Below are 16,091 nucleotides of genomic sequence, written 5' to 3'. Positions count from 1 at the left end.
AATAAATAAATATTTTTAAAAATATACTTTATTAAAAAAAAAGAAAACGTGCTTTCTGTGTTCTCCTTTTTCACTTAATGTTGAAAATATTTTCCCAAGCTCCTTTGTTATCTTCAAAAATATTTTTCACATCTGCCTCAGATAAGGGGAAGCAAATTAAACATAATACTGATTTAATGGCTCTCAGGCTCCGTTTAGATCTATCAGCAGTCCTTCTCCCACATCTTCACTTTCACTTCCAGTGATGGCGCTTTCCTTCCTGTTGGGGGATTCTCTCCCATCATCTGCCCTCCAGCTCTCCTGGTGCACTCTCCCTGCTGTGCTCTCTGGGCTCCGGTCCTGACATGCTCTCGTTACCCACAACCCCCTCCTCCTAAACCCTACAGCCTCCTGTTCCCCGGCTCTGGCTGTGCCCAGCATCTTCTCTGTGTGCTGTCCTGTAGCTGCACTGGACTTGGCTGTCCCCATGGCACCTCTCGAGGGCCCTCTACTCACTTCACACTCCTCTGGACAAAGCCATTTCCCCCTCCTGCTTCCCTTTCCTGTCCTCAGTGACTCCCAGGACCCCCGTCTCTAGTGCAGACCCTGGGTTCTAGTCTACAGTTGTCTGCTTGGTGTCTCTGTTGAGAGGCCCCTTCCAGCCTCAGGGAGGGGCTGTACCATCCCCAACCCCCCATTCCAGCTGCATTTCCCGTCTACTGTCAGGTCCTACCCTTTGCTCTTCTGCCACCTGAGTCAGCATTCCCTCCGTCCCACTGTCACCATCCTTGTCTAAGCTACTGCCTGATGGGCTGTAAAGTCCTCCAGTGGGTCTCCCAGCATCACTCCGCCCATCCCCACCCTGCGCCCTGCTCCCCTCCACAGCTGGTCTGAGCACCTCAAGTACAGCTCCATCGTACCACGCCCTCCTGCTCCTTAAGTGGCCTTGCTCTGCTCTTACGGTGGATTCGTCTCCTGGGGCTACCATAGCAAAGGACCACAAACCAGGCGGTTTAAACTACAGACATTTGTTCTCTCACTGTCTGGAGGACAGCGGTCCAAAATCAAGGTGTCAGCAGGGTTGGCGAAGACTCTACGTCTGGTCACTTGCATCAGAATAGCCTCTTCAGCAGTGAAGCACAGTTCAAGGATTTTGCGCATTTCACTTTCTGAACTGTTGAGTTTTTTAAATTCTTTGTTCTGGACAAAGTCTTTTGTTAGATATGTGATTTACAAACATTTTCTCCCAATCTGCAGTTTGTCCTTTCATTCTCTTAACAGTGTATTTCAAAGAGCAAAAGTCTTTAACTTTGACGAAGTCCAGTTTATCCGTTTTTCTCTTTGATGCATCATGCTTTTGATGTCATTTCTAAGAACTCTGCCAGTCACCAGGTGATGAAGGTTTTTCCTGTTTTCCTCTGAAGTCTTACACTTGAACATTTTCCGTTTAGACTTATGATCCATTTGGGGTTAGTTTTTGTGTGAGGTGTGAGGTGGAGGTTCATTTTTCTTGCGCGTAGTACGGCACTACTTGACCAATGGTGCCAACACCATTTGTCAGAAACACTGTGCTTTCTTTGAAATTTGATATTGCCTTTGCACCTTTGTCAAAAATCAATTGACCACATTTATGAGAATCTATTTCTAGACCCTATTCTGTTCCATTGATCCATGTGTTATCCCTTTGTCTATACCACATTATCTTGATTGTTATAGCTTTATTGTAAGTCTTAAAATCAGGTAGTGAGATTCCTCCAACTTTATTCTTTTTCAGAATTACTCTGGCTATTCTAGTTCCTTTGCCTCTTCATATGTATTTTAGATTCAGTTTCTCTATGTATCTACTAGAAACCTTGCTGAGATTTTGATTGGGATTGTGTTAAATCTGTAAATCAGTTTTGGCAGAAAATTACCTCTTTACTGTGTTGAGTCTTCCAAACCACGAACGTGGTATGTCAGCCATTAATTGTGTTATTCCCCTAAATGTGCCTTTTAGGTTATGTTGTGTCCAGGTTTGGGTTTCTTTGCCTTTATCTTCCTTGGAGTTTGATGAGCTTCTTCACTTTTGTGAAGTTTGGGGCCATTTCTTCATGTTTTTTTCTGTCCCCTTCTCTTCTTTTGGGACTCCTTAGCTCATGTGTTGGTAGCTCGATGTTGCCCTGTGGTCTCTGAGGCTCTGTTCATTTTCTTGCATCTTTCCTCGGTTACTCAGATTGAATAATTTCTGTTGATCTTTTGTTCCAATCACTGACTCTCTTCTGACATTTCAAATCTGCTGGGCCCATTGAATGGATTTTTTTTTTCCACACTGCGTGGCTTGCAAGATCTTAGGTCCTTGACCAGGGATTGAACCTGGGCCCTCGGCAGTGAAAGCACAGAGTCCTAACCATTGGACAACCAGGGAATTCCCCCTGAATGGATTTTTAATTTCCCTTATTGTAAATACTTCCTTTCTTTTTTTTTAATTTTTAAAAAATTCATTCATTCATTTATTTTGGCGCGTTGGGTCTTTGTTGCTGCACGCGGGCTTTCTCTAGTTGTGGTGAGCGGGGGCTACTCTTCATTGCGGTGCGGGGGCTTCTCATTGCAGTGCCTTCTCGTTGCAGAGCACGGGCTCTAGAACACAGGCTTGGTAGTTGTGGCGCGTGGGCTTAGTTGCTCTGCGGCATGTGGGATCTTCCCGGACCAGGGATCGAACCCGTGTCCCCTGCATTGGCAGGCGGATTCTTAACCGCAGCACCACCAGGGAAGCCCCTCCTTTAATTCTTGGAACATATTCATAATAGTTTCTTTGAAATAATTGTCTGATAAATCCAACATCTAGGTCCACTCAGCATCAGTTTCCATATAATTGTTTTTTCTTTGAGTCTGGGTCCCACTTTCCAGTTATTTGCATGTCTCAATTTTTGGTTGAAAACTGGACATTTCAGATCATATGTTATAGCAAGTCTGACTTTCCCCCCCATGGGTAGTGGTAAGTTGCCTGGATTTAATCTGTCTCCCCAGCTGTGTGTGGCCACGGATGCCTCTGTTGTTTTTGTATTCTTGTTCTCGGTTCTTGCCCTAGGGGTCACTCTTCTGTCTTCACAGCTGATGATTCCGCAGGGTTTGGGTGGTGGTTGTGCCCGAGCCCATAAGGCCCCCCGTTATGCCACAGGGGTTGGGGGGCCACACTCAGCGTTCAGGCAGTTCTCAGTCTGCCGCGGCTTCTGCTTTCCACCCAGCCTGCTCGGGCCCTCGGGTGTGTGTGGCCCCAGCCAGCCGGTGCGTAAGGAGAACATGTGTCACCTCTGTAGCCCTGTGGGGACCGCAGAATTCAGAACAGTTTGCCACTTTCACTGACAGGTCCCCAAAGGCCGGGTTTACCCACAGCCAGCCATTGGGGGGGGGGGGGTGGGAGCACCTAGGCAGAAGCTGCAGAAGCTGTTTTTACCCAAAGTTATGGCAGCCTTTCATGAACACGCATTTCCCAATTTGTTGTTCACCTTTGGTTGGTCTCTGGAGCCCTGAGACGGTCGTTTTGGACAAATCATTCCACTTTGTACTTGTTTTGGGGAGAGGATTTGCCAACCTCTTCACTTGAGCGAGAAGTCCACCCGTGTGTAACTCTGTTGTGAAGGGAAGCTATCTTTTCCGTTTTCTCATTCAGCCCAGTTAGAGTTGGAAGGGAGAAGGACTGTTGACCAAGCAGCCAGGTTACTCAGAGACCCGCCCACTTGGCACCCTGGCTCTGGTCCGCAGTGCAGCCCCACCGGCCCCTCCGGGGACTCTAATAGATGCGAGGCCATCAGGACGCAGAGGCAGGAGCTGGACTTCGGGGAGCTCGGGGACAAGGTCCTCCCCAGGGCCACCAGCTTTCCTGTTGTCTCCACACAGTTTGTGCTGAAGCACGAGGCTCTCGCTCACCTCCGGGAAGTGGCACTTTTCCCCAACACCCTGAATCCCCACAAGGCGGAGTCCCTGGCACTGGTTGGAGCCATGATTGACCAGGTGATGGCGCTGCACCCGGGCGCCCGGTGGCTCCACATCGGCTGTGACGAGGTGGGTGCCTTGCCTTGCCAGCAGGCGGCTCCCCCAGCTCTGCAGCAGCCCCTTTTCTTCACCTCACGGTCACCTTCTCCCACCTCGTGGGTTCTTCTCTTAAATAGAAAAGTAGTTCCGAGGATAAAGAAGTGCTGGCCGAGGAGATGTCCCCCGTGAGGGCCTTGGTCCCAGCTGACGGGTGATCTCGTACCGGCAAACCTGCCGAGCCAAGCAGGGTGCAATGGGGTGCAGGCACCCACGGGACAGCAGCAGAGCAGCCCCCGGTTACGGCACATTCATGTCCTCGGGGTCAGTGTGGCCATGAGTTTGAGCTGGTTACTTTCTTCCAATTGAAGAAGAACAGTTTTGGACTGTGGGAGAAAGGAAATTACCACTTTAGGGCCGTGGAGCACTGGCTGGAAAAGTGGCTCCCGGGGGTGCCCTCCTTGTCCTTGAGAAACACAGTGGCCAGGAAGATACCGAGCCACCGAGCACAGTGACCCAAAGGCCTCTGCTCGTCTGAGCTTGGGCATCTGAGCTGGGACGGTGGTTTGTAGGCATTTTACCCCAGAGCTTGATCCTCTTCTTCAAAAAAAAATCTCTTTTTTGTAGTAAAATACACATAACATAAAATTTACCACTGTAACCACTTTAAAGTGAATAATCCAGTAACTTTTAAGTCATTCTCAGTGTTGTGCAGCCCTCCCCCCGGCTACTGCAGGACCTCTCATCTCCCTGCCGCCCTGTCCTCCGCCCCTGCATCCATCAGTCTCCTTTCCATTTCTGCGTTGCCCCCCAGCACCCCATAAACGGAGTTCTGCCCCATGCATGGGCTTCTCTCACTGGGCACCCTCTCCAGCGTGGCTGAGTGATGTTCCAGCAAGTGGACGGGCCACGCTCTGTTTATCCATCTTGTGTTATTGGACATCTGGTTATTTCCATCTTCTGGCTGCTGTGGGGCTCCAGACTCGAGACTTCCTTGCCCAGGCTCAAGGGAGTCTTGAGTCGAGGTTCGGGTCTCGGTGCAGAAGGCAAGGGCACCCTTCACTGTCTCCTCCCCATGGGCAGCTGCCCCGAGAGTCTCCCAGGCCACAGCGTGAACCCGCGGGTGAGGATGCGTGGTCCTGGGGCAAACCCACCTGTGTCTCCTCCCAGGTGTACTACCTCGGAGAGGGTGAGGACTCAAGACAGTGGCTGCAGCAGGAGCCCAACACCAGAGCAGAGCTGTGTCTGTCCTACATGGAGGCGGTGGCCAGCCACGTGCAGGCCCGGCACCCCACCACGACGCCCCTGGTGTGGGATGACATGCTGCGGGACATCCCCGAGGACCAGCTCTCAGGTCGGCCAGGCATGGCCCTGGGGGACCGGCCACGCTCCTCAGGGGGCTTCCTGGTGCCATGAGGGGAGGAAGCCGAGCTACTCTGAGCCCCCGACTGTCAAGGAGAGACCGTGTAGTAGATCCGTACCAAAGCTAACTCTAGACCATCCTGTTAGGACTGTTTCTCACATGAAAATGCCATTCCCCTAAAAGGCCTCCTGGAGTCTTGCCAGGAGTACTGTTGTGAGAGATCTGACCCAGAGAGCAGCACGAGGCCCCGAGGGGCGCTGACCATCAAAACCTGGGGGTGCGGGGGGGCAAGGGCCCCTGGTGGCGCTTGAGAGCTTCCAGTGCTTCTAGGGGCCTCAGCCCCACACATCTGCACGGCCAGCCATGCAGGGGCCTCTACTGAGGTTCACACCAGCTGGTGGAGGGAAGCAGTGGCCCCCCAGCCCTCCGGGGCCCAGCCTGCCTGAGGCTCTGGGGGGAGACAGGGAGGTCGTGGCCCACGCTTCCGCAAGGCCCACCCAGGTGTCCTCACTGCAGCCTCTACCACATGTGGCCACTTGGGTTTTAATTAAATATAATTAAGTCCACTTAGCGGTATGTTCCTGTTGCACCTGGGCCGGCCCCGCATGCAGACAGTGTGTCCCCCTCGAGGGAGCTCTGGGACCGCTGGCCTGGGACTCACCCCTGGCAGCTCCAGCAGTGTCCAGTCACTTCCAAAGCCAGCTGGCCTTGTGGCTGTGGCATTTACAGCCAAAATCATAGCATAGTATTGAGTCTGTACTTAAATCTATTTTAACATAATAAGGGAGAGTTAGGGACGCGCCCTCACAGCCTCTCTCCACCCCCAGCATCGAGGGTGCCGCAGCTGGTGGAACCTGTGCTCTGGGACTACGGGGCCGACCTGGACGTCCACAGCAAGGGTCAGTACCATAGCAGAGCCCGGTGGTCCTGGGCTCCTCCCGGTTTTCCACCTGGACAGGTGTGTGTTTCGGGCTTCCCGGCTGCACCTCCTCAGGTCTGCCACTCACACCTCTCACTTGCTTACCCAGCGCTCCTCATGGAGAAGTACCGGAAGAGCGGCTTCTCCTGGCTCTGGGCCGCCAGTGCCTTCAAGGGAGCCACAGGGGCAAGCCAGGCCCTGACCCCCATCGAGCACCACCTCAGAAACCACATGCAGTGGCTGCAGGTGGCGGGCAGCGTGCCAGCGGACACACTGCAGGGCATCGTCCTGACTGGCTGGCAGAGGTGAGGCCATGCAGGCCCCAGGGACGTTCCTGGGGCCGGCCTTTCCCGGGAGGGTCTAAGCGGCTCCCGTCACCTAGGACACACCACCCTCCTTGGCCCATCCAGTCTGGGCCTCAGTCCTTCCTGCCATTCGGTCAAGGGGAAGCAGCCAGCCCTCTGAGGAGGGTGTGGAAGGACCAGCTGCACAAAACAAGCCACTTGGGGTCAAGCCCCTCGCACCACACTCTGCAGAGGGGACACTGCTTGGGGTGTTCAGGGCCCTAGGGCACTGGCCCTCCTGGCCCATGCCCTGTCCGAACCACCTGTCTCTGCCTGTTCACCCTGTCCTGCCCCCCCCGCCCGAGGTCATGTTGGGAGAGGCATGAGGACAGACTTTGGCTTGTTTAGGATTTCACATCATTTGAAAAGTAGAGCTACAGGTAAACCCCTGGTCCCAGGCAAGTCCTGGCCTCAGGTCCCATCCTGAGGGGGAGGCCAGGTGGCCCTGACACCAAGAGCAGGAGGCCCTGAACCCACAGGAGGTAGCGGGAGGCAGGGCTGACCCACTGGACCTCAGCCCTCACTCATGCGGCTGAGTCAAAGGTTAACTTAGGGATTTCAGGGTGGCAACCACAGAGCATTAAGCCCAGGCAGGTCACTCTGGGTGGGGTTCCTGCAAAGCCATGGAACCTTACGGAAGCAGCAACCGCTCTGCAGAAGCTTCTAGATCCGTCCTGTCTCGCGGTGACTCGTGTTTGAGCATCTGCTGTGCTGAGCGCCCCTCTCCCATGGTCTTAGGTATGACCACTTCTCTGTGCTGTGCGAGCTGCTGCCCGTGGGAATCCCATCCCTGGCTGTCTGTCTGCAGGTGCTTCTACATGGTATGGTCCCCTGCTCCTCTCAGGAAGACTAGTGCCCGGGGCCCCCAACTGCCACCTCCTTGGGGCTGGACTGTGGTCTTCCAACCAGTGCAGGGGAGGGGAACGCACCCATGGCCCCGGCTCACCCACCCACCCACCCCACTGCAGCCCGGGTCTTCGAGCCTAAACCCAAGACACAGACCAGGAAGTTAGGGGGACATGCCCCACAGGCACAGTGAACCCACAAGGAAATTCATCATGGTTAGGGTGCAGGGGAGGGTCTGCCTTCGTAAATATCCTGAATGCCCAGTGCTGGTGGGTGTGGCCCCAGTGGGGCAGCTCCCTCACTTCTGGTTCTCGAGGGAGCAGCCAGGTGTGGGCATAGATGCTTAGAGACAGAGGAGACCAGCAGGCAAGGTTGGTGACGAGGCCCTGGTTACATAAACTGCATGTTATATGGGACCAGGTGGGAATTTAAGTAGCAACATATGTGATGTTGACACACAAAAACATCGAGGTGGTTGAGGAAAGAGGACTGAAAAACACACTTTGTATTGTGCTGAGCTACAGGGAGGTGGAAGGACAGATACTGGGACTCTGGCTTATCCTCTTTTGAAGTGTTAGTTCTGAACTCTTCGGGAAAAGGTACAGACAACAGAGCAGATGCCTGTGCTAATAGGAGCGCATTGGCCTTGGCACCCCTTCCCCAGGAGGCAGGCAGCACAGAGCCTCCAGCGTGTTCTCACCTCCCCACCAGGCTGCAGTAGCCTTGGGCTAACCCACCCCTGGGGTCAGCATGTGCTCAGCTGGGCCTGGCTGGTGGTCCTTCTCAGTTGCTTTGCCCACCACCCATGCCTGAGGGCCAGGAGGTCCAGCCAGCACGGAGTCCAGGCCACCTTCTCCTCCAGAGGCCCCTCCAACCTCCGTCTGTGGTTGGTTTTAGGAGGCTTTGCCGAAAACGTTAAAGCAAGAGTGGAGAACTTTCTTGGGACTTCGAGCTTGGAAGCAACGGATTTTAGGAGGTAACACCCTCACCCCCAGCCCTGCCTGTCCCCTCATATTTGGATGCATCCTCAGCACGGCGGCTCCCTGTGCAGTGAGAGGGCCGGCTCCTTCCCTGGCAGTGACATCTTGAACCTCATCACACAAGTCAGCCTCCATCTGTGCAGCTCCGTGGATGCGCTGCTGGAGAGGGACAGGTGAGTGACCCCCCACCCGGCAGGATGAGGGCCAGCCAATCCTGCAAGAAGACTTTCTGGGTGGAAAACAACTTTTTAAAATTTCTACCAGATTTTCAAAGGTCTTATTTTACAACGACCGAGCCTTACGAGCCACAGCGTGCCTACCTGTGTGTGTGGATTTGCCCCCAGGTATGTGACCGGCTGGTTCAGCCCCTACCATCGCAGGCGGAAGTTCATCCACCCCGTCATGATCCAGCACATCCAGCCCCAGGCGCACAGGTAGCCCACGCCCCTCCCAGCCGTGCCCATCCCCGAGGCTGCCCACCCTCTACTGCATGCTGGCAGCTTTCTAGACAAGCTTTCTAGTTATCGCAGCCGTGGATTCCTAGGTGACTCAACTGAATCAGCTGTGCCTTTAGGCTTTAGAGAAACTGAGGCGTTCCTGCCTGAGAGGGTGAGGGTCACCAGATGCCCTGAGCAGGGTCCAGGGCTCACCACAGAACCAGACTGCCTAGGGCTGATCCTGGCTCTGAGAGAGGCCAACACAGACTGTCCCCACTGAGTATAAGATGCAGTCAACTGTCAGCAGGTTCATGCACCAAGAAAAACCCTGCCAGCCAGTTGTGAAGTGCCTTCTAGTTTCAGAGGTCAGACTGTGACAGTCATTCACTTATTCCCAACAACCCTCTGAGGCTGGTGCTAACGGCCCTGTTCTATGGATGAGTAAACTGAGGTACGGGATGTACTGACCCGTGGGGTTCTGGAGGCCATGAGGGTATGCCCCAGGGCCCTCGCCAGGCAGGCTCACTGCCTCCTGGTCCTCAGTCTCCTGGCCAGGTGGAGCGTTCTCGTGGGGGAGCTGGAGGCTGCCCTGCAGCGTGTCTTCTACCCAGACGCAGTGGAGGAGTGGCTGGAGGAGAACGTGCACCCCAGCCTGCGGCGGCTGCAGGCTCTGCTGCAGGATCTGGGTGAGGCAGCCAGCCCCAGGCCCGACTCGGGTCAGGACCCCTGAGGGGAGGGGGCCAGGCTCAGGCTGTCGGCCTCCCTGCAGTCTCATCAGCTGCACCCGGCCCCACGTGCGCCTCCTGAGCCCTGGGCAGCCGTGCCAGCAGACAGCACCCACAGAAACAAGAGTAAACATGAAAGGAAAAGACACTCTGGGCCTATGCAGTGATCAGCATTAGAACTTTAATTCTTTCAAAATAAAAAGGAGAGTGGAAGCCAGAACTCTGAAAGACTTAGTTACTGGCCCTCACGATGGTCTGGAGACCCTCCTCGCACAGCCCAGCCCTGGGAGAGGGGAGCTGGCCAAACACCCTCCCTCCTCCAGCCCAGGGGCAAACACACAAGAAACCAACCATAGCTGTTTCACACCTTTTAAGAAAAAAGTATTTCAGGTTTAACCATTTAGAAACCTAACTTTGGCATGTTTAAATGACTGTGTGCCCAAATTAAGGGCTGGCTGGCGGCCACCACTGGTAAGGGAGAGGATCTCATTTCTCTGGAGTTCCCTGGAAGTTGCCATCTCTCACCCAGGCAGCCTCAGAACCCCTGGTCCATGCAGCCATTCCCAGGTGCACAGCCTCACGGGTCCCTCACTCAGAGGTGCTCTGGGCACATGCTGTACCTCGGAGGAGCCTAGGTTCAGAGAAAGCAGGAGAAAACTAATAGTGCAGTTGAGGGTCAGTGTGGCTGGCACCCAGACTCCACAAGGGTGGCTGCAGCTAGCTGCTCAGGCACTGCTGAGGGGCAGCCATGAGCCCAGCGATTCCGGCCCCAAACACACAGGCCCAGCACCAGAGTTCAAGAGAAGCTGGGAATCTGGGTTCTGAGGGATGGGTCCAGGTTTTTTGTTTGTTTTTTTTGCGTGGGTCCAGGTTTTTAAATGCTGCACAAAGCTAGAAGAGAGAACTTCTGCCTACTCTGGGGGCAGGGGCGGGAGGTTATCCTCTCTGTGAGAGCCTGGCTGCAATCCTGGTTGGACTCGAGATGAGCCACCTGAGTGGACAGCAGTCTGGGGGCTGTGGAAGCCTCAGGAGTGGCTGCGCACACCAACCAGGCGTGCCCCTTAGCGTCCACCCTGAGCCCTGGCAGCTCCGCAGGCAAGCACCTCGCTTCTGACCACTGAGGACATCTGGCTGCGGGGAGGGATGGGCGTGGGGAGCAGGGCAGGAGATGGGATTCCTGGGGATGACGTGTGCGGCAGCATCCTCAGAGCCTCACCCAGACGCTGGCCCTGCGCTGGCCTGCTGGAGCCTCACCGCAACCCCCAGGACCTGGTCCTGGCAAACCTCTCGACCCAAAGAGCTCAGCCCTGGCCCTCACACCCTGGGACCCTGGGTGTTCTTCCTTCCCGTTTCAGAGGCCTTGAGCCCCCCACAGCTAGCACGTCTGGCCTGTCCACACCAGGCCGCTGCCCCAGTGGGCTGTCTGATTCCAGAAAGAGACAGATCTGAGGCCTGTGCCCTCTCTGGACCCCTCGGAGCCTGCAGAGAAGGTCCCACTGTGGTTTTTCTCAGACGACAGAAGCAAGCAGCAGGAGCGGCTGAGGGTCCTGCCCCGGGGCTTCCAGGGACACAGCCGGGAGCTGAGGAGGAGGACTTGGAGGCGGCCCATCAGTCCTGCTGGGGCCCCACCAGAACCAAGGCGGGGGTTCCGTGGAGGTCAGCTCTGGTCCCCAGGGCCATCGACCTCACTGTCACTGCTCTGAGACAGCTCCATGGGACTTTCAAGGCAGTGCAGCTCCAGGAAAGTAGTGATGAGCTTGGCGATGGCTTCCACGTCACTGGTCCAGACGGGCACAGGGAGGAAGGGTGGGTTATTGTGATGGAGGTACCGGCCACCCCGCAGCAGCCAAAAGACCATACCTGTCTCACGCCAGGTATCTACCTCCAGGGTAACCCACTAGGACCCAGCACCTTCAGTCCTGATCCCCACCCTCACCTGACCCTAGCCCAGTCCTCTATGCCCACTGGGGACCCCTGACGTCCCCATCCCCTCTGTCCCTGTGGGGACCCCTGACCTCCCCCTAGTGGGTGGTGGCAGGCCTGCCCCCCCGGCCTCACCTCCTCCCCCACGTTCCTGAGGCCTCTCTCCATGCCCTGCCGTGCAGGGCAGTCCCTGGGGAGGACCACCTGACTGGGGGCGAGGGGCAGCCCTGGCCAATCAAGTCGCCCGTCCTCGGCTTACCTGCGGTGGCCCATGACAGCACTCTGCGTGAGGGGGTGGGAGAAGCCCGTGGCAAACCGAAGCACTGCCACATAGCCCTTCCCGAAGAACCGGACCTTCTCCTCCTCCACGTTCACGTCCCGGATGTCACTAAGCAGGACCACCACTGTGGGCAGGGCCCTGTCAGTGGCCGTGTCCCCCACCCACCCTGCCCCTCCCACCGGGGTGCTGGCACAGTTGCTTCGGGGCCACGATGCAGAGGATCACATCACGCTTGTCATGAAGGAGAGAGCACGTGTCACCCCATGTCTGAGGCTGGGCCCATGCCGAGACCCTGACCTCATGTCACAGGTCAGTGACCACAGTGCAGGGTTGTGTGGCTGCTGGTTAATGTCCAGTCTGGGTGAGAAGGAATGTCCAGCAGGCCCACTGTTGCCTTGAAAATCCCACCCCTTCTCTCAGTCTAACACCTCAGGGGGTGGCTAAGCACAGTGCTGCCCAGCTTTCTGCTTCATTTTCCCCAACTGCTGGAAAATGCCTTCCTGGTTTCTAGTGGCCAGTCACTGAGCTGGGGGCTGCCCAGCAATTTCCTTTGGGCCAGGGCACATCTGGGGTACACAGCGTCCACAAGGCAGGACACAACCCTGGTCACTGAGCGGCCAGCTTGGACCCAGCCCATTTCCAGGCCTCAAGCTGCTCCCTGCCATCACAGACGCTCGCCGCCCTCCGTCCATCCCAGAGTAACCTGTGTCCTGTTCACTCCCCACGCCTCACCTTGATCATGGCCTGCTCTGCAGAGAGTCAGCAGCTTCCTATACAAGCTGAACGTCTTCAGCACGACCTTCCCGGTGCTCTTATTGAAGACGGCTTCCTAGAACGCCAGCCACAAGGCAGTCACCTGGCTGCTAGCCTGTGAGCCAGCCCAACACACACAGACTTGCCGACTGCGTCCCCACCCTCACCAGAGCAGACACTCAAGGAGGCGGCCCCTCTTCCTTCCCATCCCAGTCAGAACCCCAAACCCCTGCAGCCTGATCCCTCCCGGGGCTGGGGTGTGAAAAGCAGGAGCCTCTCTCCGCACTCAAGAGAAGCGAGCACGGCGGACGAGGTCATCAAACGAGGGAATGGAAATCGGCAGTCAGAGAGCAATACTGGGGCCAGGCGACCCAAAGGACACGTGAAGAGGGACAAAAGGGAGGTGAGGGAAGTGGCCTTGCCCTTCTATTCTAGGAGAACTTCTGGGAGAACAACAGCTTTAGACGATTCCTTCGCCTAGGGATGGTCACAGACAGGCAATGTCCAGAGGCCAAGTCCAGCTATCCAGAAACCACTAAGCTCAAGTTTCAGGATGGGGGGGGGGCATTAGGCCCCTGGAGCCTTTCTTCCTGCTTTGATTCGCACTGCAGGGAAGCCCAGGAGCCCAAAAGCCTGGGCACCCTTCCTGCGCTGGCCTCACCTCCCAGTCCTCCAGGTTCTGCACGGCCACGAACAGACAGCCCGTGACATAGAAGAGCTTCCAGCCCAGAGTATCTGGGGAGCAAACACAGGAGACAATCAGGCGAGGGAAGGCAGCAGAGGGGCAAAGGCCAACGTGCCCAGAGACGGTGCCCCCTCCCCAGCACAGCTGCTTCCCAGACCGAGGGCAGGAGTGGCACCTGGGGGCCTGGCTTGCTGCCCATGCCTGCAAGGACACCCCACCCTCGCCATGGCCACCTAGCACTGCGGGCCCTGTCACTTGGGACAGGACGTGCTCCCCCAGTTCTGCCCTCACTCTCCCCTGGATGTCTACTCGTGATGACAATCACGGCACGGTGAGTAAGAGCAGAAAGGTGGGAACGCTTACAGGGAGCTGCTGGAAGCACGGATCATCCCTGCAACAGAACATGAGGCAGACACAAGAGTGCCTTTCTGAAGAATATTTTATGATATATGAAAATGCTGAAGATATACGTGAAAAACGTAAGCTGCGGGGGACACACCAGCACATGGAAGTGGGCCGCATCCGCAAACAGTTTAGAGGCAGAGGCAGTCCCCAAAGCCATGCCCTGGCAGATTACAAATGACGGGCTTTCCTATTTTCTCTCTTCCAATCAGCTGAGGAAGTTCCTGGGGGGCAGGTGATGCATCTCACCTCCACTGTAGTAGGCAGCAGCCAGGCCAATCGACAAGATTCCTGCGAGGAGAAAGCAGGTACCTTCCCATTGGGCCACCACCAGCCCAGAGCCCAACTCCTCCCAGGACCCACAGACCCAGGTAAGCAGCCCCTTCCCATTGCCAGGGATGGCTGAGGGCAGGGAGCAGGGGGCAAGAAGACCACCAGGCTCCGAAGTGGGGGAAACAACTGGGAAGTCTGTTCAGAAGAATGTTCTACACCAGTCACAGTATTCACTGGACACATGTCTATGTGAGGTTGCAGAGCTGACGGGGGAACCAGAAAGAGGAACCTGATGTGGGCTTTACCCACTGACAGCACATTGTGTGGAATGAAGACAAGGCTGAAGGTAAAGAATCACAACTCAGCACATGAGACACATCAGGCAGAGTCCTAGGAAGGAAGGCCCACAGCCAGGCTGCTGAAGGCACAGCAGCTTCTCCCCACACACCTAGGTTCCAGTCAACATGGTGCAGCTGCCCAGGGAGTGCAGGGCCCTCCAATGGGTACTGACAGGGATGGAGGCCAGGGCCCCCGCCGCCTTACTCCTCACTGTCTCCATCATGTGGGCCCTGACATAAATCAGATACCTGGGACTGGGTGTATGAAAACAAGCAAAAGGGGAAGTACGGGGACCTCAGAAGAGCATGCAGAGTATTAACGAAAGGATGTTAAACGGTGAAAAAAGACAAGACAGACACACATCATCTGTAAAAGCACACGTAGAGGATACAAGTTGGAAAGGCACAATAGTTGCCATATCTTGGGGTAACAGAACCATGAAAAAATTTAGTTTAATTTTCATCCTTTTTTAAAGTTAGATTTTTAACTTGAGGAGAAATATGAACATCCTTACCAACCAGCAGGGACCAGGACCTGATGCCTGGAGCCCTCTTCAGATGGAGGCAGGAACTGGTGCGTGTCTCCACCTGCATATACATCCCTGGAACGTGCTGCCACAACTTTCAACAGGAGACTGGGGGGCTGGGGAAGGGCAGACAGACAGCTGGAGCCCTCGAGTCACTGCCAACAGACAAGAACCCAGCTCCTCTCCAGAACAGGAAGCCAGGCTGCCCACTAGCAAGGCCCACACAGGCTCAGGAACCAGTCAGCCCGTGCTGACTGCAGTCTCTGCGGTCCGGCAAATCACTTAATCCCCCAGAGACCTGTAAGGAAGGTTCTTCTCTGCTCAGTTGTAATGGTTGCACTGGGGCTTTGTCCCCTGCTCCGACTCACAAAGCATCAACAAGCACTTGATCACCTGCTCCCTTCCTACCTGGAAACCTCAGTCTCTTGGAAACCGTTAGCCCCCAGCAGGCTTCAAACTTCCGGCACCTTACCGGAACCTACCAGAACACCCTCATTTCCCTGTGCTGGCCTCTGAAAAAGGGAACTGAAAGTCTCATCATAGTTTGAGTCTGTACTGGCACTGACCGAAAAAGCCAGCTCTACGGTCTCCTACAGCTGCCGAGAAGAACAGTCTGCACCCAGCGGAGGGAGCGGAGGGAGCGGAGGGTCCAGAGCACTGGTTTAATGAACGAGTCAGCAAAGGGGATTGATCTTCCACACGTGGAGAATTCTGCCCTGCACGCTGCAATACGCTCGAAATGCTGGCTCCAGGGACCCCGTTCTGGGTAGCTTTTCAGATATTCCCTGTGAAGTCAAGTCAAATTTCTGACAACAAATAGTGAATTCAGTTCACACAAACGAAGCCAGGATCCTGGGACATCACCGGCTCCTTCCCCTGACATGCCTCATCTGTCTCCACGCGCGACTCAGCCGCCCGCGGGGCGCGATCACGCCTGTCACCGGCACAAGCCACCCTGGACACGCCCCGCTGACCCCTGCGGCCACACCAGGCGCCCCGCCCGGCTCGCGCGCCGCCAGGCCTCCGGGGCATTGAGCCGGGCCGGGTCCCGAGACTGCGCTCCCAGCAGGACCCCGGCTGCGGGAGCCGCCCCCCAGCCCACCCCGCACCTCCCACCCGCGACGGCGGTACGGCCCGTCCACTGCGGACACTAACCTGCGGGCGCGGACGCGGGGAAAGGCCGGACCGCCAGGCTTCAGGACCCGCCGGCCTCCGACTTCCGGAGCTGGGGGGCTAAGCCGGCTGACTTCCGGACCCGCGGGGGCGGATGGGAAAGCTGACTTCCGGACCGGCGGTGGGGCGGGCGGGC

General features: G+C 56.2%; 2 protein-coding genes across 5 annotated transcripts in view; one reads left to right on the top strand and one right to left on the bottom strand.

The window, feature by feature from the left end:
• Nucleotides 1-9,812, top strand: part of HEXD (hexosaminidase D) — an 18,254-nt gene extending 8,442 nt beyond the window's left edge. The window contains exons 6-14 of the mRNA XM_060082494.1: nt 3,856-4,020; nt 5,158-5,341; nt 6,178-6,249; nt 6,379-6,574; nt 7,352-7,434; nt 8,357-8,435; nt 8,511-8,612; nt 8,784-8,873; nt 9,420-9,812. Of these exons, the coding sequence (XP_059938477.1) occupies nt 3,856-4,020; nt 5,158-5,341; nt 6,178-6,249; nt 6,379-6,574; nt 7,352-7,434; nt 8,357-8,435; nt 8,511-8,612; nt 8,784-8,873; nt 9,420-9,606 (1,158 nt within the window). The 3' untranslated portion in view covers nt 9,607-9,812. The remainder of the gene's footprint in view (nt 1-3,855; nt 4,021-5,157; nt 5,342-6,177; nt 6,250-6,378; nt 6,575-7,351; nt 7,435-8,356; nt 8,436-8,510; nt 8,613-8,783; nt 8,874-9,419) is intronic.
• On the bottom strand, nt 9,763-16,091 carry LOC132478990 (cytochrome b-245 chaperone 1). 4 transcript variants are annotated; one of them, XM_060082497.1, is made up of 8 exons: nt 15,938-16,091; nt 15,349-15,567; nt 14,771-14,898; nt 13,894-13,935; nt 13,219-13,292; nt 12,537-12,633; nt 11,784-11,928; nt 9,763-11,379 (listed from the first exon to the last, which is right to left on the bottom strand). In XM_060082497.1, exons 3-8 carry the CDS (start codon nt 14,853-14,855, stop codon nt 11,259-11,261), a joined length of 564 nt encoding a protein of 187 aa, XP_059938480.1. In that variant the 5' UTR covers nt 14,856-14,898; nt 15,349-15,567; nt 15,938-16,091; the 3' UTR covers nt 9,763-11,258. The 4 variants fall into 4 exon arrangements, with proteins under 4 accessions (XP_059938480.1, XP_059938481.1, XP_059938479.1 ...); XM_060082498.1 differs by lacking the exon at nt 15,349-15,567 and having other exon boundaries at nt 14,771-14,937; XM_060082496.1 differs by lacking the exon at nt 15,349-15,567 and having other exon boundaries at nt 15,938-16,088.

This window comes from Mesoplodon densirostris, chromosome 18 (genome assembly GCF_025265405.1).
Source record: "Mesoplodon densirostris isolate mMesDen1 chromosome 18, mMesDen1 primary haplotype, whole genome shotgun sequence".
Taxonomy (NCBI): Eukaryota; Metazoa; Chordata; class Mammalia; order Artiodactyla; family Ziphiidae; genus Mesoplodon; species Mesoplodon densirostris.
Note: the sequence above shows the minus strand (reverse complement) of the source record. Positions and strands in the feature narration are given on the sequence as shown.

Bases quoted from the DNA above. Each gene is read 5' to 3' on its own strand.
- LOC132478990 (XM_060082497.1), bottom strand. From the start codon at position 14,855: ATGTATATGCAGGTGGAGACACGCACCAGTTCCTGCCTCCATCTGAAG. The intron at 13,936-14,770 runs GTAAGGATGTTC...TTCTCCTCGCAG, and splicing joins GTCCTGGTCCCTGCTGGTTG to GAATCTTGTCGATTGGCCTG. The intron at 12,634-13,218 runs GTGAGGCCAGCG...CTGGCGTTCTAG, and splicing joins AGAACCTGGAGGACTGGGAG to GAAGCCGTCTTCAATAAGAG.